General features: G+C 47.4%; 1 protein-coding gene across 5 annotated transcripts in view; it reads right to left on the bottom strand.

The window, feature by feature from the left end:
- The window catches only part of KCP (kielin cysteine rich BMP regulator), a 193,396-nt gene that overhangs the window by 106,732 nt on the left and 63,986 nt on the right, over positions 1 to 22,678 (bottom strand). For all 5 annotated transcript variants that reach the window (XM_033958835.1, XM_033958838.1, XM_033958836.1 and 2 more), the window contains exons 12-17: positions 21,425 to 21,518; positions 18,942 to 19,024; positions 15,752 to 15,845; positions 4,699 to 4,778; positions 2,995 to 3,080; positions 691 to 781 (exon numbers count right to left, since the gene is read on the bottom strand). In XM_033958835.1, coding sequence (XP_033814726.1) covers positions 691 to 781; positions 2,995 to 3,080; positions 4,699 to 4,778; positions 15,752 to 15,845; positions 18,942 to 19,024; positions 21,425 to 21,518 — 528 coding nt within the window. The remainder of the gene's footprint in view (positions 1 to 690; positions 782 to 2,994; positions 3,081 to 4,698; positions 4,779 to 15,751; positions 15,846 to 18,941; positions 19,025 to 21,424; positions 21,519 to 22,678) is intronic.

Below are 22,678 nucleotides of genomic sequence, written 5' to 3'. Positions count from 1 at the left end.
TAGTGTCTCTCCTAACCCCATCGATTCCATCTTGCTTAGCAGCCTGCGGTGTGGGACACTGTCAAAAGCTTTACTGAAGTCCAGGTACACGACGTCCAAAGACTCTCCCAAGTCCAACTTTCTTGTTACCCAGTCAAAGAAGCTGATGAGATTGGATTGGCAGGACCTACCCTTGGTGAATCCATGCTGACTGGGATCCCGAAGATTCCCTTCATTCAAGATCGTGTCCAATTTGCTTTTAATTAGTGTTTCCATGAGTTTGGCAGGTCTGCCTGATTTTTTTTTTTTTTTATAATGGCACAGATGGTTGTGTGTATGCTATACACACACACAGAATATCTGCCCCATTTTTAAAAAATGCCATGTTGGCTCCACTGCCTATGACGGCCCTCATCAACGACCCCTCTGATGAACCAGAATGGAGGCAGGAGAAATGACATCACAACCCCCTCTCCCCCCATACCAGTGAAAATCAACAGGAGAGATGCCTTTTCCCCTCCTGCCACTGCGACACTCCCCCCTCCCCCCGCTTCATTGAAAATTGTCTTTTGTGTATCTAGCCCCCAGTGTCAGAAATGAAGTCTTCTGCTTACAGTCTTGGAAATCAGCTCCTTCCTTAAATGTGTAATTAAGGAGCTATCGGATCCCCAAAAGACTTCCTCAGACCACCCCATCCCATTAAACACTCACTGTGCACTTGCAGCTCAGACAGGGGTCACTGGGTGCTTTGAAAAGATCGCCTTCTCTGTAGGTTTGGGAATCAAATGTACATTCCTCGCACCTGGAATCAAATACAAAAGTACACAAGCAACAATCAGTGATCTGGAAATCCTGTTTGTGTCTTCTCAGACCTCCTTCCATAAAAGCTGCGACAGAGAAAACCAGGAGGTAAATAATCAGATAGCTATCCCTTAATACAGGGGTGCCCACACTTTTTTGGCTTGCGAGCTACTTTTAAAATGACCTAGTCAAAATGATCTACCAACAATAAAAATTTTAAAAACAGAAAGCACACTATATGCACAGAAAATGTTAATTATTTATATTCGGGGGTTTTTCAAAGAGGTCAAGATAGATGACTTTAAAATATGCAATGTCACCTCAGTAACAACTAAAGAAAAATACAGAAATATAGTGCAAAATATAGACAGCAGATATAAATTGTCAAAACGGACACATTTTGATCACTAAATTGAAAATAAAATCATTTTTCCTACCTTTGTTGTCTGGTGATTTCACGAGTCTCTGGTTCCACTTCCTTCTGACTGTGCATCCAATATTTCTTCACTTCTTTCTGCCTCCTGCATGCTTCCTCTCCTTCAGACCTCATTCCATTCCCCAACCAACATCTCTCTCTTTCCCTCCATGAGTCTAACTTTTTCTTCCTCTCTCCCTGCTTACCCCCTGCCACCCAACACACTCCAGTCCCTCCCCCAACTTTAAACGTTTTCTTCCTCTCTTCCTGCCCCCTCCCCTTTCTTTCTTTCTCTCTCCCTGCCCCTTTCTTTCTTTCTCTCTCCCCCTCAGCCACCACCACTAATTTCTCCAAGCCACCGCTGAGCTATGTATGCTGACATGACCTCTCCTTGATGACTGTGTGCTGCTGGTCTTTGTTTTAGAGTGTGAATGTGTGAGTGTGTGTCATTCCTTCTGGCGTCCCCTCCTGCCAATTTCTCCCTGCTTCTATGACACAGCAACAGGCCAGGTGTGTGCAGTGACTACAAAAGCCTCCCCTCTCCTCCCTCCCCCCCCCCCCCGTCAATTCTGACATTGGAGAGGATGTTTTGGGCCAGCCAATCGCTGCCTGGCTGGCGTGCAACTTCCTCTCCAATGTCAGAATTGATGGGGGTGGGGAGGGAAGGCTTGTGCAGTCGCTGCACATACCTGGCCTGTTGCTGCATCGGCGTCGGGGAAGCAGGGAGAAATCCCAGGCTCCGTGATCGACTCGCATTGCCTTCGCGATCGACCTTTTGGCCACCCCTGCTTAATATTTAGTTTATTTCATGGTAAGTGTGCAAGCGCACATCAGCACTCTTCTTCTGCTGTAAATTCTTGCCATTATAGACCATCATTTGCTTTGGTCATTGCACAGCTGAGCGTCATAAAGGACTACTGCATCCGTTTGATTGATTGATTTATGTAATTCGTTTTCCATTCCGTCCTCCCCAAAGAGCTCAGAACGGGTTACAGGTTAACCTACATAATAGACAGTTAACAGGTGACGGTTCCTCTAAGCCTAAATGAACATCGCAAAAATTTCACGTGCAGAGACAATGTTTGAAAGGCTCGCAGGCACTGATGGGTTTTGGTTCAGACATGCACTCAAGAAGCTGCAATTAGCAGCAAAACACTGGCGCATAAATCTAGCATACGCCTCTATTTTTTGAAGCAGATTTGCAGCGCATAAAATTTGCATACTATTAACTTGCTACATTCTGTGCTATTATGCTCATGGTAGCCTTTCTGCATCTCCCCCCTAGTTAGTTATAGGGTACATCGACGAAAGCATACAGGACATTGGCATGCCGACAATCGCGAATGCGCACCGTCGGTTCCACCGTTTTTACACCTAACCGTTAGCGTTCTGAGGAGGGTTTGGGGTGGAATTCCCCAGTACACTTATAACTTGTTGCGCTTGCGTTGTGGGGGGGTTGAGGGGGAAACCCCCCCAGTACAATGATGTCACTTCCTATGCGCAGGTCCAGGAAGAGGAAGAGCCACCACTGGCGCGAGCAGCAGGCTGGGGTTGCTGCTTGCGCCGCGAACGTTACAGAGGTACGGGGAAGCGAAGGGGCACGCACACTCGGCAGGAGGGGGTAGGGAAGGAGTGGGCGGGAGGGTGGGGAAAGAGCAGGGGGGGTGGGGAGAAGGACGGGTGCCAGTGCCCCCACCAAAACGGCGCCCGGGGCAGACTTCCCCCCCTTACTTCACCACTGCTGAGATACGTACCGTGAGCACTGCTCTGTGGGTCGGTACATGGCCTGAGACACTTACCGTGGACAGCATTCTCCAGGCTGATGGATAGGATTTGGACATGCAGTAGCTGGGCAGGATACAGGGTTGCAATGGACGTTGCCTTTCTGTAAAGAATTTTGCGAGATAGCATCCGAATGTTACATGCTCATATTTTAATTACAATCGAGAGACAGAAAATGAGGTGCACTTATCAACAGAGAGCCGTGCAACCACAAAATAAGGGCAATCCGTAAGCCCAATCCTTTCATCCTGCATACCAGGGGTCTCAAACACCAGGACCGCAAGGTTATCAGCACACCCATTAGGAATATGTACACAAAGGATTGCACCCAATAGAGCAGGGATCTCAAAGTCCCTCCTTGAGGGCCGCAATCCAGTCGGGTTTTCAGGATTTCCCCAATGAATATGCATTGAAAGCAGTGCAGGCACATAGATCTCATGCATATTCATTGGAGAAATCATGAAAACCCGACTGGATTGCGGCCCTCAAGGAGGGACTTTGGGGACTTGGCTCCTAGAGTCAAGAACAGGGGTGGGCAACTCCGGTCCTCGAGGGCCGGAATCCAGTCGGGTTTTCAGGATTTCCCCAATGAATATGCATTGAAAGCAGTGCATGCACACAGATCTCATGCATATTCATTGGGGAAATCATGAAAACCCGACTGGATTGCGGCCCTCAAGGAGGGACTTTGGGGACCCCTGGTTTAGAGAATTTGGCTCCTAGAGTCAAGAACAGGGGTGGGCAACTCCGGTCCTCGAGGGCCGGAATCCAGTCGGGTTTTCAGGATTTCCCCAATGAATATGCATTGAAAGCAGTGCATGCACATAGATCTCATGCATATTCATTGGGGAAATCATGAAAACCCGACTGGATTGCGGCCCTCAAGGAGGGACTTTGGGGACCCCTGGTTTAGAGAATTTGGCTCCTAGAGTCAAGAACAGGGGTGGGCAACTCCGGTCCTCGAGGGCCGTAATCCAGTCGGGTTTTCAGGATTTCCCCAATGAATATGCATTGAAAGCAGTGCATGCACATAGATCTCATGCATATTCATTGGGGAAATCATGAAAACCCGACTGGATTGCGGCCCTCAAGGAGGGACTTTGGGGACCCCTGGTTTAGAGAATTTGGCTCCTAGAGTCAAGAACAGGGGTGGGCAACTCCAGTCCTCGAGGGCCGGAATCCAGTCGGGTTTTCAGGATTTCCCCAATGAATATGCATTGAAAGCAGTGCATGCACATAGATCTCATGCATATTCATTGGGGAAATCATGAAAACCCGACTGGATTGCGGCCCTCGTGGAGGCACTTTGAGATCCCTGCAATAGAGGTAGTTGACAAGCGAGTCTATTCCTTTATGGATATCTGGAAATGTCAACTGGTTTGCGGTCCTTGAGGTGTGGAGTTCGAGATCCCTTTTGTACACCCTGAGCAGGTCACACAACCCCTCAGCTACAGGGTCTCATCTCTCTCACAATGACTTCTGTGGGAGCACTGGGAAATGACCGGGGCTGGTACAATGGAGTGATGGGGCTGTGGGAGACATCTGCCACAGCAGATATTTCAGGGGGGGAGGGGTTTCAAAGGGGAGACAAGGCACACCGATCTAGTCTTCTCTCATTGCTCGACTGCTTGGAGTGTTCCAGAAGAGTAAGACCAAAGGATCAAACTGAATAAATCTGCCAGGAAATAATAAGCAGAAAAGTGTCAGTTTTGCACACTTACTGTGCAGGTACACTTCACGCAAGGATCCCCGTTAGTTACCAGCTCCCCACTGATGTACTGCTGTTCTTGGAAAGAGCATCCTGGTAGGAGAAAGAGATAAACGGATTCATTAGCACACAGTCTAGGGAATGACAAACCCTCACACATTCACACTGTAACGCAAAGACCAGCAGCACACAGTCATCAAGGAGAGGTCACGTCAGCAGACACAGCACAGCAAAACCCTGGCTGAGAGCAAAAGGGGTGTCAGGTCAAAAGTGCGCCGGGACAAAGGCGCGCGCAGACAATTGAGCGCAGCGCGGAGGTGCGCGCCACAGAAAATTACTATTTTTACGGCTCCGACGGGGGTGTGTGTGGGGGAAACCCCCCCACTTTACTTAATAGAGATCGCGCCGCATTGTGGGGGGTTGTAACCCCCCCCATTTTACTGAAAACTTTACTTTTTCCCTGTTTTTAGAGAAAAAGTTAAGTTTACAGTAAAATGTGGAGGGTTACAACCCCCTAAACCCCCCACAACGCCGGCGCGATATCTATTAAGTAAACTGGGGGGGCTCCCCAACAAAAACCCCCATCAGAGCCCCTAAAAACTGTAATTTTCTTTGGCGCGCACCTCCGTCTTGCGCTCAGTTGTCGGCGCGCGCCTTTGTCTTTCGCCGAGTTGTCTATGAACCGAGCAAAAGGTGGCGTGTACTTAGATCTCAGTAAGGCCTTTAAACTAAACTAAACTAAACTAAACCTTAAGTTTGTTTACCGCATCATCTCCACACTCATAGAGCTCGGCACGGTTTACAGGGAATGGTACGGAGAAGAAACTCCAAAGAGGGATACAGGACAGTATAGAAAAAGTTTGGAGGGGCTTAGCATGATAAAGGGGAGTAAATATTACATTTTTGGGAATAGCCAAGTTTTTAGATGTTTTCGGAAAATTTGGAGGGCACCCAGATTCCGAAGTGGGGTAGAAAGGTTATTCCAGAGCTCTATAATCCTGAAGGAATAGTTTTTCTGGATGGGATATGCCTTTTAATGAGGGGAAGGATAAATACTTCCCATCGTATTAGCCTGTTTCAAAGCAACTTCCTAGCACACCTGGATAGGTTGCCTACAGCTGAATTAGTATTTATTTGGGTATTAAACAGGGCAGTTTAGATCGTCTCCAGTTAATACAGAATACAGCGGCCAAACTTATTTTTGGAAAGAGAAAATGGTACAACCATGTTTCCCCATTGCTGAGAAAACTCCATTGGCTTCCGGTTCAAGTGTGGTTTTCAAACTCCTTTATGGAATATTTGACTCTTTGATTCCCCTTAGTGGGAATTCCTTTAGATCCTGCTATTCAAGAATTACAACAATTCACAAATCAGCATTTCCTTCTCTGAAAGGTATTAAAAGCACTGGGAAGCTTAGTAAATCTTTTACTTTTAAATTGGTGAGAATCTGGAATGGACTTCCAGGTTCTCTAAGACTGGTAGATCAATTATTTCAATTTCGAAAAAGTTTAAAAACCTGGTTGTTTTCACAATCGTTAATTTGATTTTAGCTGTCATATAGTAATTTTAAGCAATTCAATATAACATAAGAACATAAGCAGTGCCTTTGCTGGGTCACACCAGAGGTCCATTGCGCCCAGCAGTCCGCTCACGCGGCGGCTCATCAGGTTCAGGACCTGCATGTTAATCCTCTAGCTATAACCACATTACCAATGCATACTTAGAATCACACTGGCTACCAATAAAAGCAAGAACACAATTCAAACTCTACTGTCTCATTTTCAAAGTAACCCACGGCACGGCACCCAGTTACCTAAACAACCGTTTTCACTACTACCTCTCACCCAGAAGAAGGAGAACACAGAACCTTTTCACCTACCCACCCCTCAACGGTACTCGTCTTAAGAAACTTTACGACAACCTTCTGGGGACACAGGCAGCTAAAATCGACTCTGACATCTCAAAACTTCTGACCAAAACAACAGACATAAAAGAGTTCCGTAAAGAAATAAAAACACTACAGTTCAAAAAATATCTCCCATCACTCTAACCACCACCCAATGAGTCCCCAATCAACGCCTTTGGAAACACCCACCTATAGTATCTCTTTGTCTGTGATCCAGAATGTACTGTAACTCTTTTACACTACACCCGATTTAACTTGATTCAGTTGACACGTATTATCTTCTGTGATATGTATTATCTTCTGTTATATGTATTATCTTCTGTGATATGTATTATCTTCTGTGAAATTGAAGTATCTTAATCCTTTACTGTTCCTGTAACTTACCCTTATCCTGAAATGTAATTCTACTGGAACTGCCCAGATAATTTCTATATTGTAATCCGCCTAGAACCACAAGGCACAGGCGGAATAGAAATCCGTAATGTAATGTAATGTAATAACCTTCTATTCCCTTTTCCTTCAGGAAATCATCTAATCCCTTCTTGAAACCCAATAGCGTAATCTGTCCTATCACATCCTCTGGAAGCACATTCCAGGTGTCCGCCACCCTTTGGGTGAAGAAGAACTTCCTAGCATTGGTTCTGAATCTGTACCCTCTCAATTTTTCCGAATGCCCTCTCCATGCCCCTCATGATCTTGTAAGTCTCTATCATGTCCCCTCTATGTCTCCGTTTTTCTATCCATCTAATCTAACCAATTTCTGTTTTTATCCCACAGTTTTTACTTGTTATGTTTCATTTTTTTAACGAACTGTAAACCGAGTCAAGCTCCTTAGGGAGCAGATTCGGTATATAAAATGAAGATTAGATTAGATTATTTATTTGATTCAGTTTCTAGCCCTAAGGCATTCACAGGTCTAATCCCAGAGTATCTTATGGAATCTTTCATCCTTACAAATTCTAAGCATTCTAGAAAATCTCACTCACTCTTCTCGTTTCCTTCTGCAAAGGGATGCAAATATAAGAAATTCCAGGAATGATTGCTGTCCTTCCAGGCAGCCTCATGGATTAGGGATCTGACTCACATATTTACACTTTCAAATTCGTATCAACAATTTCGACGTGCTTTAAAGACGCATCTTTTTATAGAATCTTTTGGATGTTAGACATTGGATTGCTAATCTCTGTGAACCGCAAAGAACTTAATCGTAGTCCCACTCAATATCACGTTCCAAGACTAGTTCTGCTTTTTTCTCTTGTTGACTCACTAATAAAAATGATTTTCCAAAAAAAAAAAAAAAAAGAACTTAATAGTATTTGCAGTATACAAGTGAGTTTTTATGCTATATTCAGGCTGCTATAATAGCCATGTGAAAAAAAACCCAGGTATAATATGTATATCTTGGGTAAAAAAATATCTGGGTAATATAACCGGGTATAAAATCTGGGCAAAATAACTGGATATGTTATTTTTACCCAGATAATTTACCCAGTTATATTATAGTATAACATACCTGGTTATTTTTATACCTGGTTACATTACCTTTGAAACCACAAGCAGCTCCCAAGACTTATTGCATAGGCAGCAGAATGCTTTTTTGTTGGGGGGAGGGTGGCAAAGCTCCGCCCCAGACCCTGCCCCATAATAATATTAATTGTAATACCAATTTTTCCATTCATTTTTCATACACACACACAAAATATAATCTTATTAACAACACATAATGGTTAACCATCAAATTAAACTACACAAAGCACACTGTATGCTTCTCAACATTCATTCCTACTGGAACACCTGGCCTTGGTCACACATGCAGAACACAGATAACCAGGACCACAGATAATACAGGATCACAAACTAAAAGTACTAATATATACAAAGGAAACCCTAAGATGCAAGACCTCTGCATTCAGTACAACCCCAGAGAAATAGAAACAAATGCATTTATTCCTGAACAGTGCAAAATATAGATAGCAGATGTAAATTCTCAAAAATGACACATTTAAATTACTAAATTGAAAATAAAATCATTTCCCCTACCTTTGTTGTCTGGTGATTTTATTTTTCTAAGCATCTTTTCCCAGTCTCTGGCTGCACTTCCTTCTGTCTATGCTCTTAATTGTGTATCCAGGGCCTTCTTATCCATTTGCTGGTTTTCTCTCCTTCACTTTCTGCCCTACATCCATCTTTAGCATTAACTTTTAACATTCAACTTTCTTCCATTTTTCTGCTTTCTTCTCAAAATCTATCTACTTTTCCATGTCTTCCCTTTCCATCTATCCATGTATACCATCTCCTCCCTCTTTCTTCTCCCTATTCCCATCTGTCCATAAGAAGCATTTCTTCGTCTCTTCCCTGCCCCACCATCTCCTCCCTGTGTCTCCCCTTCCCCTCCATCGCTGTGCACCATTTCATCCCTCTCTCTCCTATGGTCAGACATCTGTCTTCTTCCTCCCCCCGCTATGGTCTGGCATCTTTCTCCTCTCCTTTCCTTAGCCTGGAATCTCTCTCCTCTCCCCTGGTCGGGCATCTTTCTCTCTTTCCCTCCCTCTTCCTGTGGTCTAACATCTCTCTCCTCTCCTTTCCACAGTCTGGCATCATCTCTCTCTTCATCTTCCTGCAGTCTGGCATCTCTCTCCTTCCCACAGTATGGCATGTCTCCTCTCGCCTTCCCTTCCATTCTATGGTCTGGCATCTCTCTCTCCTTCCCATTCCAGTGGCCTATTTCTCTCTTCCCTCCTTCCATCACCCTTTTCCGGAATCTGACATCTCTCCCTTCTTTGAGTCATCTCTCCTCCCTCCCAATGTAAAATTTCTCCATCCCTCTTCTCCACCACTATTATGTCCAGCAATTCTCCCTCTTTCTTCCTTTCCCCATGTATACCATCTCTCTTTCCTTCCCACTCTACACACCTATGTTCAACAATTCCATTTTTCTCTTCCCTCACCCACTGTCAGCATCTCTTTCCCTCCCTTCCCACCACCCCATCCAAGCATCTCTCTTTCCCTCCCTTCCCATCCCTCAAGCCCATGCAGCATCTATTATTCCCAACCCGTCCCCCCCCCCAGCTGGATTCTGTGGTACGACCTCTTTCCAGTTCCCAACTCCCCACCTACCACCACTGTAATTAAAAATGTTTGGGCAGCCGGCGGTACAAGGAAGGAGAAATTAGGTTCTTACCTGCTAATTTACTTTCTTTTAGCTTCTCCAGACCAGTAGAGGTTAACTTTACGAATGGGTATATATCTAATCATGACCAGCAGGTGGAGACTGAAAACAAAACTTTGGGACAGTATATCCTAGCCCCTCCTCTCTATTTCCCTCAGTCTGCCGAATAGCCAAGCAGAACCAAGAACTGGAAAACAACAGAGAGAAAAAACAATACTCCAAAAGGAGTAACAAATAACATACCCAAAATGCTGTTGGAAAATGCAGAGGAGAAATTCCCGAAGGAAGAATGTCCCCACAGCTCGCCAGCTAAGCCAGCCGAGCCACAGCCGCTGTTCTTCAATTCTCCCCGGCCCTAGAAAAATACTAGAACCCGCAGCAAAAACCAAAAACTGCCCGCGCAACAGCCCCAACAACAACAACAACAGACAGGGTGGGGACCTCTACTGGTCTGGAGAAGCTAAAAGAAAGTAAATTAGCAGGTAAGAACCTAATTTCTCCTTCTTTAGCACTCTCCAGACCAGTAGAGGTTAACTTTACGAATGGGACGTACCAAAGCAGTCCCTCTCACGGGCGGGACCCCCGAAGGGCCGATACCAGTACACGCTCACCGAACACCGCGTCCCGACGCGCCTGCACATCAACCCGATAATGACGAACAAAGGAATGCAAGGAGGACCAAACCGCAGCCTTACAAATATCCCCTGGAGGCACGAGCGACGACTCAGCCCAAGAAGCCGCCTGACCCCGAGTGGAATGAGCCTTGAGAAACTCCGGAACAGGCTGCTGTTTCAGAAGATAAGCGGAAGCAATCGTCTCCTTGATCCAGCGCGCAATAGTAGCCTTAGAAGCGCCCGCTCCCCGACGAGGACCCGCCAGGAGGACAAAGAGATGATCGGACTTCCGGAATTCCTGGGTCCGCTGCACATAAGAGCGAAGGACCCGACCGACATCCAACTTGCGCAGCTGCCGTTGCTCAGAAGAGCCCTCCCGACCACCCAAGACCGGGAGAACCACCGATTGATTGACATGAAAAGGAGAAACAACCTTCGGCAGAAAGGAAGGAACAGGCCGCAAGACGACCCGCTCCCTAGAAAACTCCAAGAAGGGAGCCCTACAAGAGAAAGCCTGCAGCTCAGAAACACGCCTAGCAGAAGTAATGGCCACCAAAAAGACCGCCTTCAAAGTAAGGTCCTTCAAAGAACAGTCGTCCAAGGGCTCGAAAGGCGGACGCACCAAAACAGAGAGAACCAGATTAAGATCCCAAGAGGGAACCGAGGGCCGTAGGGGAGGCCTAAGCAACTTGGCCGCCCGCAAAAACCGAATCACATCAGGAAGAGCCGATAAACGCTGACCTGACACCAACCCTCGAAAGGCCGACAGGGCCGCAATATGAACCCGGAGAGAAGACCAAGCCAGGCCTCTATCCAGGCCATCCTGCAAGAACTCCAGAATGTTAGGCAGATAAGCGCGAAAAGAGGTCACTCCCCGCGCCCGACACCATTCCTCAAAGAGACGTCAAACCCGCACATAAGCCCGAGAGGTAGAAAGCCTCCGGGACCCCAACAGTGTAGAGATCACCTTGTCTGAATATCCCTTCTTGCTAAGGCGACCCCTTTCAAGAGCCACGCCGTAAGACAGAAGGGAGACGGGTCGAACATGGGAATGGGACCCTGCATCAGAAGGTCGTCCGAGAGAGGCAGAGGAAGAGGATCCGCTACCAGGTGCCTCACCAGATCCGCATACCACGGACGGCGAGGCCAATCCGGCGCCACCAGCACCACCAAACCCGGATGGTGAACAATGCGAAGAAGCACTCTGCCCACCAGCGGCCAAGGAGGGAACACATACAACAGCCCCTCCGTTGGCCACTGCTGGACCAGAGCATCCAGACCCTCGGCCAGACCGTCCCTGCGACGACTGAAGAAGCGGGGCACTTTGGCGTTGCCACCCGTGGCCATCAGGTCCATCAGGGGCTGCCCCCAAGCCTGCACTATCAACTGAAACGCCTCGGCGCCGAGACACCACTCTCCTGGATCTAGAAAGTGACGACTGAGGAAGTCTGCCTGAACATTTTCTACTCCGGCTATATGAGAGGCCGAGAGGTCCAGCAGATGGGATTCCGCCCAAACCATGAGCAGAGCCGCCTCCTGCGCCACCTGAGTGCTCTTGGTGCCCCCCTGACGATTGACCTAAGCCACCGCCGTGGCATTGTCCGACAGCACTCTGACCGACTTGCCCAGCAACAGGGAGTGGAAAACCAAAAGCGCCAGACGGACCGCTCTGGTCTCCAACACGTTGATCGACCAGGCGGCCTCCTCCACGGACCAGGTGCCCTGAGCTGAGTGACCCAAACACTGAGCCCCCCAACCCAGGAGACTCGCATCCGTCAGGAGCACCGTCCACTGCGGGAGATTCAGACCCACCCCCTGAACTAGGTGAGGGGTCTGGAGCCACCAACGCAGACTGCAGCGCGCCAAGCCTCGCAGGGGGACCGGAACATCCATCCCGTGCCTCTGGGGAGACCACCTCCGGAGCAGAGCATACTGGAGAGGACGCATGTGGGCCCGCGCCCACCTCACCACGTCCAGGGACGCCGCCATCGACCCCAAGACCTGGAGGAAATCTCGCGCCCGAGGACACCGGGACGCCAAAAGCAGGCGAATCTGAGATTGCAATTTGCTCACCCGGCCCTCTGGGAGGAAGACCCTCCCCAAAGAGGTGTCGAACAGCACCCCTAGGTACTCCAGACGCTGAGCCGGGACCAACCGACTCTTGGAAAGGTTGACCACCCAGCCCAGCGACCGGAGAAACTCCACCACCCGAGCAGTAAACCGGGAGCTTTCCTGCAACGACTTTGCCCGAATTAACCAGTCGTCCAGGTAGGGGTGTACCAGGATGCCCTCCGACCGCAAGGCTGCCGCGACGACCACCATCACCTTGGTGAACGTCCGAGGAGCCGTGGCCAGCCCAAAGGGAAGCGCACAGAACTGAAAGTGCCGACCCAAGATCGCAAAGCGCAGGAAACGCTGATGAGAGGCCCGAATGGGAACATGCAAGTAGGCCTCCGTCAGATCGAGAGAAGTGAGAAACTCCCCCGGCTGAACCGCCAGAATGACCGACCGCAGAGTTTCCATACGGAAAGAGGGAATCTTGAGAGCCCTGTTGACCCCTTTCAAATCGAGGATGGGCCGAAAGGTCCCCTCCTTCTTGGGCACCACAAAGTAAATGGAGTACCTGCCCGTGCCCCACTCCGGAGGGGGCACCGGAACAACTGCCCTGAGATCTAGCAAGCGCTGAAGGGTCTGGCGAAAAGCCTGCGTCTTCCCCGGAGTCTGACATGGAGAAGCGAGGAAAAAATCCGGCAGAGAGCGGGCGAACTCCAGGGCATAACCGTCCCGCACCACCTCCAGGACCCACTGATCGGACGTGATCTCGGCCCATTTGGGGAAAAATTCGCGCAGCCGGGCCCCCACCGGAACCAAAGGGGGCGCCGGCAAGGCGTCATTGTGCAGGACGGGAAGCGGGGGAACCGGCGGAGGGATTCCCTGCCCCCCGACGGGCCCCCCGAAAGGGCTGCATGCGCTGGAAGAACCGACCCCGGGAAAATCCCGGAGACTGGAAAGAAGCAGCCCCACGCCCAGGGCGATACTTGCGAAAATCCCGCAAACGCCCCCGGGCCGCACCCCCCCGAGACGCCGGACGGGCACGGTCCTCCGGCAGACGGGGAACTTTCGAGTCCGACAAAGTCTGAATCAACTTATCCAAGTCCTCTCCAAACAAAAACGACCCCCGAAAGGGAAATTTAGTAAGCTTAGCTTTGGAATGCAGCATCCGCCGCCCAAGCGCGCAGCCACAACACACGCCTTGCGGCCACGCCAAAAGCCATAGACTTAGCCGAGATCCGCACCAAGTCATATAGAGCATCTGAGAGGAATGAGGCCGCCATCTCAATCTTCGCTACCTCCTGATCCACCAGAGACCAGTCGTCAGACTCTCGATCCAAGACCCGCTCCGCCCACCGAAACACGGCGCGAGCGACCAGTCCCCCACAAATAGCCGCCTGGACCCCAAAGGCAGAGACCTGAAAATTTTGCTTAAGGATGCTCTCCAATTTGCGCTCCTCAGAGTCCCGCAAGGCAGAACCGCCCTCAACAGGCACGGTATGCCGCTTGGAAATTGCCGAGACCACCGCATCCACGACTGGCGAAGCTAACGTAGCCCGATCCCCTTCCGGAATGGGATACGGCGAGCCATGCTGCGCGCCAGCCGAAACGGCGTCTCCGGCGTTTTCCACTGCTCCAGAATAATATCCCGAATATCCTGATGCATAGGAAAAGAGCGGGAAACGGAACGGATCCCCCGTAACAGGGGGTCCCCCACACGCGGAGTCTCCGGCGGCGCGTCCTCAAAACGCAAAACCGAAGAAACCTGCTGAATAAGGTCAGGCAGCTCATCTTTCTGAAAAAGGCGCACCACGGACGCCTCGTCACTGGAGAACGGGAAATCCGACAACCCGCCGCCAGCTTCCGTCCCCTCCAGAGAGTCCTGGAACTCCTCAGAAGGGTCCAGGTCCTCCTCCAGACCGACCCGTTCCTCCGACCACAAATTCTCGTCCCACGACACCCGCGGACGCTTGGACAAGGGAGGCGGCGGAGGGGATGTCACGCCAGACGAAAGAGGCAAAGCCGCAGGGAGCGCGGAGGAAAACCCACCCCCCGAAACCCCCTGGGCGCAACCGGGACCCCCAGCCGTCTGAAAATAGGCTCTGCATAAAGAAAAGAAAAATTCAGGAGAAAAAACTCCCGAGGGTCCCAAGGGACTCCCTGCCACAGCAGGGGACCCAGCAGAACCTTGCCCCTGCATAGTCAAAACAGGGGGAAGGTCACCTGAGGTGGAAGACAAAATGGAGGGGCCAGACAGAGAAGATGGCGGTTTTCCCGCCAAAAAAGCTCCCTCCATAGCCTGAAGCGGCTGAGAAACCTGAATAGTCTCAGCCGCTAAAGCAGGCAAGCCGGCATCAGCTGTCAAAAAATCAGCTGAGAGGGAATCCTTCGGGGAATCCCTCCGTGGGCGGTTGTGGAAGACCGGGCTTCCCCACTGCTCCAAGCCGACTCGCGAGGCACCATCGGCGGGGAGCTCTGGGCGCCTGCAGCCGCTGCCGACGGAGCTCCACCACCTCACCGACCCAAACCGCCGAGTTCAGGCCGGCCGCGAGTGCCTCGCGGCTGGACTAAAATTGTGTCCTACTCCCCCGGAGAAGGGCACAATTGCTCCATATGCGACCTAGCTATAAAAAAGTGATGGTTACATGAAAAAATACAGTAAAATACAGTTTTCTTAAAGGGAAACAACCCTTCAGACCAGCACTACCTCAGGATTTTTTTTTTTTTTTTACAGAACAGACTCCACAGGCTCTCGAAGCAATATGCCTTGCTTGACTTAGGGGGCAAGGCTTACTGCTGAGGCTCCTCTAAAAAAATGTGGGGAGGTGGAGGAAGTGGGGGGAGGGACCCCGCTCGTGACCCGCCGGGTTTAACACCCCCGAGGTCGGACGAACCCCCAAACAGAGTCCGCCCAAGCTCCGTCCGGCTAAAAACAGGGACAATAAACCCCCTAAACAAATTCCAACAGCCCTACCAAGGGAGATGGGTACAGATCACTCAACACCTGCTGGAGACTGAAAGAAGACTGAGGGAAATAGAGAGGAGGGGCTAGGATATACTGTCCCAAAGTTTTGTTTTCAGTCTCCACCTGCTGGTCATGATTAGATATATACCCATTCGTAAAGTTAACCTCTACTGGTCTGGAGAGTGCTAAAGAAGCCGAGTCTCCCGCTGCAGAAGGAACACTTCCGAGGCAGTCCCACAGCAGGAGGCTCGCTTCATTGTGCTGCCAATTTTTGGGGAGGCCATGGCCCCTATGGCCTCTCCTGTTCCGATGCCTCTGCTCTGCCCATTCCCATCTCTTCCTTTACCCTGAAATTCTCACCATCACAAACTGGACAGCAGGTTCCTGGCCTCGGACTCGCTGGGTTTCGGCACAGAGAGGCACACTGTCTCTTCTGGCACACAGTTCGACCTTCCTGTCAGAGAAGATGCAAAACATCCATAAATGGCAAAGCCTCCTGCGGCTGAAATACCATATATGCTAATATGTTATGAAGACAAAAGGCTCCTTTTACAAAGCTGCGTTAGGGCCTTAACGCGCGGAATAGCACATGATAATTTGCCGTGCACGTTAGCCGCTACTGCCTCCTTTTGAGCAGGTGGTATATTTTCGGCTAGCGCGCACTAATCTGGTGCGTGCATTAAAACCACTAGCGTGGCTTAGTAAAAGGAGCCCAAAGAGGCACCTACATACCATAAAATTTTATTTCTATCCCACAATACCTTGCAGTTCAATGCGGATAACAAACAATAAAAGAAACCGTTTATATACAGCGAATTACAAATATAACTCACACAATTAATAAACCGACAATCATAAATGAATATTTAAATGCTACACATCTAAAAATTTCTGAAGTAGGTTTTAAGCAGTTTTCTAAACTGGAAATAAGATGTAGAATTTAATGAAAATGTGTGGATTTCTGACTCCCAGTTTGCTGCCTGGTAAGAAAGCAATCTACTCTGAAATTTCTTCAGCATGCATCCTCTAGCCAGGGGAAAGACAAAGAATGCCAGATTTCAGGAAGAGCAAAAACCTGGGATAGGCACGTGGGATCTCTTAAAGCGAGGAAGAGATAATGGTTTCTGTGGATGGGCAGACTAGATGGGCCATTTGGCCTTTATCTACCATCATGTTTATATGTTTCTATAACCATAAAGTTCTATGACATCACAATGCAGGTGTAAAGAGCTTTAGCCTATAGGAAGAGGAGATGCAAATGTTAAGAGCCTTAGCCAATAGGGAGAGAGATTATGGTTACTGCGGATGGACAGACTAGATGAGCCATTTGACCTTTTTCTGCCATCACGTTTATCTATTTCTACAACCATAAAGTTCTATTACATCACAATGCAGTTGTAAAGAGCCTTAGCCTATAGAAAGAGGAAGAGATAGTGGATGTTGCAGATGGGCAGACTGGATGGGCCATTTGGCCTTTATCTGCCATCATGTTTCTATGTTTCTATACCAAACTAACAAATCTATACCAGTTTATATAGGAGGTGCATCCAGACTGTTCTATACTGTGGTTATATCAGCAATCCCTTATATCTAGTATAACTAGAGACTATTCAGGAAAAAGGCCTCAGAATTGGAGCCTACGCGCAGTCATATCATAGACTGGACAGTCAGCGTAGTGTTTTCTGCTCCATGCTCCAGTCACTTAGTCATTTCCCAATAACTTAATTCCTTACTTTTCTTAATACTTCGTTTTTGATAATCTTTTTAAATATTTAATCTTTTTTTATATACATTTTTTAAAGGCTTAAGTCAAATTTAAAAACTGCCTCATAAATATCCGTAGATGTATTACTCCCTCGGTTTAGAGAAATAATTGACAGCTAAACACTTATCTCAGCTTTTGCCATTGCTACGTGTACTGCCATATACTGCCTTGTATGCTGACAGTCTACTGCCGACGCGGCCAGCGTTTCGTGGATACAATAGTCAATCCACTGCTTCAGGGCCACAGGCATAAACATCCAAGCATCTGGGGAAACAGCCTGCACAAGATCGCGATAAAGTGGTTTAGATTTGTTAGTTTGGTATAGTGTTTCTTTAGCCACTTTGGGTGATAATATTTTAGGTATATGTTTCTATAACCATAAAGTTCTATGAAATCACAATGAAGGTGTAAAGAGCCTTAGCCTATAGGAAAAGGAGATGCAAATGGTAAGAGCCTTAGCCAATAGGGAGTGAGATTATGGTTACTGCGGATGGACAGACTAGATGAGCCATTTGACCTTTATCTGCCATCACGTTTCTCTATTTCTACAACCATAAAGTTCTACGACATCACAATGCAGGTGTAAAGAGCCTTAGCCTATAGGAAGAGGCGATGCAAATGTTAAGAGCCTTAACCAATAGGGAGAGGAGGAGATAGTGGATGTTGCAGATGGACAGACTGGATGGGACATTTGGCCTTTATCTGCCATCACGTTTCTCTATTTCTACAACCATAAAGTTCTACGACATCACAATGCAGGTGTAAAGAGCCTTAGCCTATAGGAAGAGGCGATGCAAATGTTAAGAGCCTTAACCAATAGGGAGAGGAGGAGATAGTGGATGTTGCAGATGGGCAGACTGGATGGGCCATTTGGCCTTTATCTGCCATCATGTTACTATGTTTCTATCGTCCCAAAAGTTCACTGGTTTGTAAATTTGATACTTCAATCCTAGATCTTCAACTCTAGTAGTAGACACTCAAAATATATTTATATACATGTATATGTAAATACATATATAATGAAATCATAAGTGTTCAGTGCCCAATCTCCTGCACTGGAGCCACAGCGAGATCAAATCAGGGCCATCATAACACGTATGCATCCCTTAGGTGAATCCATTGTGTTATTACCTTAGTCATTAAATGATCACCAGAGCTGGTATATGGTAGAGTATCCTTAATGATATACTTAACTTATATTTTCACACATGGGCAGGATTTTCTATCCCCAGGGGCTCAGCATTTTGATCCTCTGCAGAGACCACAGAGACTGCTTACTCCTTATCACCCCGCTAAATCTCTTCGCTCCGTATCACAAAACCTCTTAGTTGTACCATCTTTGAAATTAATTAATACGTTGAGATCTAATAATTTCGCTGTCACTGCACCCACCCTATGGAATTCATTGCCCAATCACTTATGTGTGGAAACCTCGATAAAGCAGTTTAAAGCAAAACTCAAAACATTTTTATTTGAGGATGCTTTTGGATAAAACGGTCCTTTTTAGGACTAAATTAACTATAGTCCCTTTCCCTACCTATTGTTTTATCCCTAAGTGTGCTTTATCTTAAATTATTGTAGTTCAGTCCTACTTTCCCAATTGTGTTCAGTTAGTATATGTGTTTATGTTAAAGTCTACTAACTTGATACCGTATTGTATAATATTTTAACATTAATTGGTTTTGTTTCTTTTAATGATTTCTCTTTTATTATTGCTGTACACCATTTAGAAATTTGAATAAGCGATATAAAATTTTTTAAAATAAACTTGAAATTATCTCTCACCTGACACCGGCAGGTCTGGCAGGGGTCAGCATGAAGTGTCCAGTTTTCCCCATTGCTATGCCTGGTGGATCCATCCATGCAACCTGGGGCAGGGAGAAATTAGAGAGAGCTAAAACGCTGCAGTGTTTTTCTGTTTTAGCATCAAAGAGAGACACTGTTTGGTTCCACAATATTCAATGATGGAGGCAGTATGAAGCTCAATGTGGATCAAGAAATACTGGACAAGATTACCACCTAACTAGGTAAGTTATCCATGTAAGCTCCTTCTTGCCATCACCAACCCTTCAAATCAACTCTTGATGTCTACGAGTTCTTTCTCTGCTTTTCTCTCCTCAGACTCTGTCTCAGTTCAACTTCGGATGCTGTCTGTCTCTTCCCACCCCACCCTACCCTGATCCACCTGGAAAAGTGTTCTCTCCCCTTCTCCATCTTCCATTTCTCCTAAATACACCCCATCTTGAAATCTCACTCTTTCCTTCTCCCATTTCTCCCTCTCTCCAGTTCTCTTCCACTCTCTCTCACCCCTCACCCCCATTACCCTCTGCTGCGCTTCCTCCATCTTCCTCATCTTCTCCCTGTTCTTCCCCTTTTCTCTGCTCATCCTCTCCACATCCGCCATGCTTTTCTAATACTCTTCTGTGCCCATCTCTCTCTACTGCTCCACCTTGGTCCTATTCTCCTTCCTCCAACCACCTCTTTGCTTTACAATTCTCCAAAACTCCCTTCCTATTCCCCTCCTCCTTCCCCTACTATTTTTATCCCATGCATTTTTGAAAACAGTGATGGAATTCAAAAAAGGTGGGATGAAAATAGAGGATCTCTAATTAATTAGAAAATGAAGGATGGAAATTAAAGAACTAAGGCCAGTATTGGACAGACTTGCACAGTCTGTGTCCCATATGTGGTGATTCGGTGTAGAATGGGCTGGGGTGGGCATTAATGGGAACTCCACTAATTTGGAACATGAGGATGTTACTGGCCAGACTTTATGGTGAATATCCTGCAAACAACAGGATGGTTGGATAGGCTGGAGTGAGCTTGGACGGCAACTTCAGCATTTGGAACCTAGGACAATACCAGGTGGACTTTACAGTCTATGACCCAGAAATATCAAAGAAGAGACAAGTTAATTTTTTAATGGGTATAATGTATGGGCAGACTAGATGGACCATTCAGGTCTTTATCTGCCGTCATTTACTATGTTACTATGATACCTGGCAGAAACCCAAAGAGTAGAAACATTTCAGAGCTGAGATTGTGATGTCATAATGCCTCATAAGAACATATGATCATAAGAATTGCCGCTGCTGGGTCAAACCAGTAGTCCATCATGCCCAGCAGTCTGCTCCCACGGCGGCCCTTAGGTCAAAGACCAGTGCCCTGAGTCTAGCCTTGCCTGCATGCGCACTGGTTAAGCAGGAACTTGTCTACTTTGTCTTGAATCCCTGGAGGGTGTTTCCCCCTATAACAGCCTCTGGAAGAGCGTTTCAGTTTTCTATCACTCTCTGGGTGAAGAACTTCCTTACGTTTGAACGGAATCCATCCCCTTTTAACTTTAGAAAATGCCTCTCATTTTCTCTACCTTGGATTTCCCCAATAAATATGCATTTTCTAAACAACAACGGGATTTATAATTACAGTTTAATAGCTCACATATATTAGAACATAATACCATACACAAAAAAGAGCCATACACCAAACACAATCAATACAATTCCATACACTCACACTCTCAGTCAATCAAATTCACCGCCTCCCCTAAAATTTCACATCACCACAAACACAACCCCAATCCACATCATATAAACACATCCAATAAACAACAAATACATCCACCCAACCAACTCAACAAAAGTTCACATCAAACCCATACAACCCATACCACTATCCATCTGGAAACTTCAAAAATCCTCAAACGCTGTGCCAACTCCTCCCCCCTCCCGACTTGACCATCCATTAAACGCCCTCCCCATGCTCCATGCACCACCCGCACCCACAACTGAACCATCATGCCCAACACAAGTCCGTACCTCGCCCGTCGGCTTTGCCAGAGGCCATGGGCCATCCACAGCTCCAGTCTGAAAATACACTCTCGTCACTCATCACACAACACTCACCAGCCTCGCACCGCTGGGAGAACTCCAAACCAGGACCTCTCACTACTGCCTAAGAACCAACTCAGCAGTGATGTCACAAGGGCTTGATTAGATGCCAACTTCAGCATTTGGAACCTAGGACAATGCCAGGTGGACTTTACAATCCACGACCCAGAAATATCAAAGAAGAGACAAGTTAATTTTTTAATGGGTATAACTTATGGGCAGACTGAATGGACCGTGCAGATCTTTATCTGCCATCATTTACTAAGTTACCCTTCATTAGCCCCATCCTAATTCTTCCATTCTCATTTTGAATTCCATTACTTCCTCTAAACAATTCTCCATGTGCTCCTTATTCTCCACGTCTAATTTCTGGGCACTTACTGCGACACCGCTTGCAGCATTCTCCAGGAACCTCTTCCGATTCCACGCATTCCAGAGCAGGGCAGGAGAACAGTTCACATATTATATTCCCATCCTAAGCAAGACACAAAGGAAAAGAGTGACTATACCCACAGCATGATCTGTCTGCATTCTCTTCTCTAAAGACTGCAACTGTCTGTCTTGTTTCCTGTGTGTAAGAGTTTCTATGTGTGTCACTATTATCTCCATCTATAAGAACTAGAGAGGTCTCTCTCACTCTCTCTCTCTTTTAACATTTCTAAGAGTACTACTGTATTTTTCAGCCTATAAGATGCGCCTGACCATAAGACGCACCAACATGTAGAGGAGGAACAACCAAGAAAAAAAAATTACATAGTAACATAGTAGATGACGGCAGATAAAGACCCAAATGGTCCATCCAGTCTGCCCAACCTGATTCAATTTAAATTTTTTTTTTTTTTTTTTTCTTCTTAGCTATTTCTGGGCAAGAATCCAAAGCTTTACCCGGTACTGTGCTTGGGTTCCAACTGCCGAAATCTCTGTTAAGACTTACTCCAGCCCATCTACAACCTCCCAGCCATTGAAGCCCTCCCCTGCCCATCCTCCTCCAAACGGCCATACACAGACGCAGACCGTACAAGTCTGCCCAGTAACTGGCCTAGTTCAATCTTTAATATTATTTACTGATTCTAAATCTTCTGTGTTCATCCCACGCTTCTTTGAACTCAAGTCACAGTTTTACTCTCCACCACCTCTCTCGGGAGCGCATTCCAGGCATCCACCACCCTCTCCGTAAAGTAGAATTTCCTAACATTGCCCCTGAATCTACCACCCCTCAACCTCAAATTATGTCCTCTGGTTTTACCATTTTCCTTTCTCTGGAAAAGATTTTGTTCTACGTTAATACCCTTCAAGTATTTGAACGTCTGGTTCAGAAATTTTTATTTGTGGTTTTTTTCTCCTCTACACGTAGGTGCATCTGGTGGTCTGGTGCATTTTGTTGTAGGAAGCCCGCAGCCCCCTGCCCCTGGTACCTTTTTGTAAATGCTGGTGGTCCAGCGCAGTCTCGCCAGGAGCTTTCTGCGCTCCTGCAAGATGGCTGCCTCCTTTCTTGCTGCAGAGTGGTGCATAAGGCAGGAGCATGAGCTTATCGCTTCCTGCCTGGTCCCGCACTGCTCTGTGAATGGCTGCCGTCAGTTCTCGCAATTCGCCATTCATAAAGAGACCTAAAGGCGGAACTCTGAAAACGAAGGT

This window comes from Geotrypetes seraphini, chromosome 9 (assembly GCF_902459505.1).
Source record: "Geotrypetes seraphini chromosome 9, aGeoSer1.1, whole genome shotgun sequence".
Lineage (NCBI taxonomy): Eukaryota > Metazoa > Chordata > Amphibia > Gymnophiona > Dermophiidae > Geotrypetes > Geotrypetes seraphini.
This window is presented reverse-complemented; position numbering and strand designations above follow the sequence as displayed.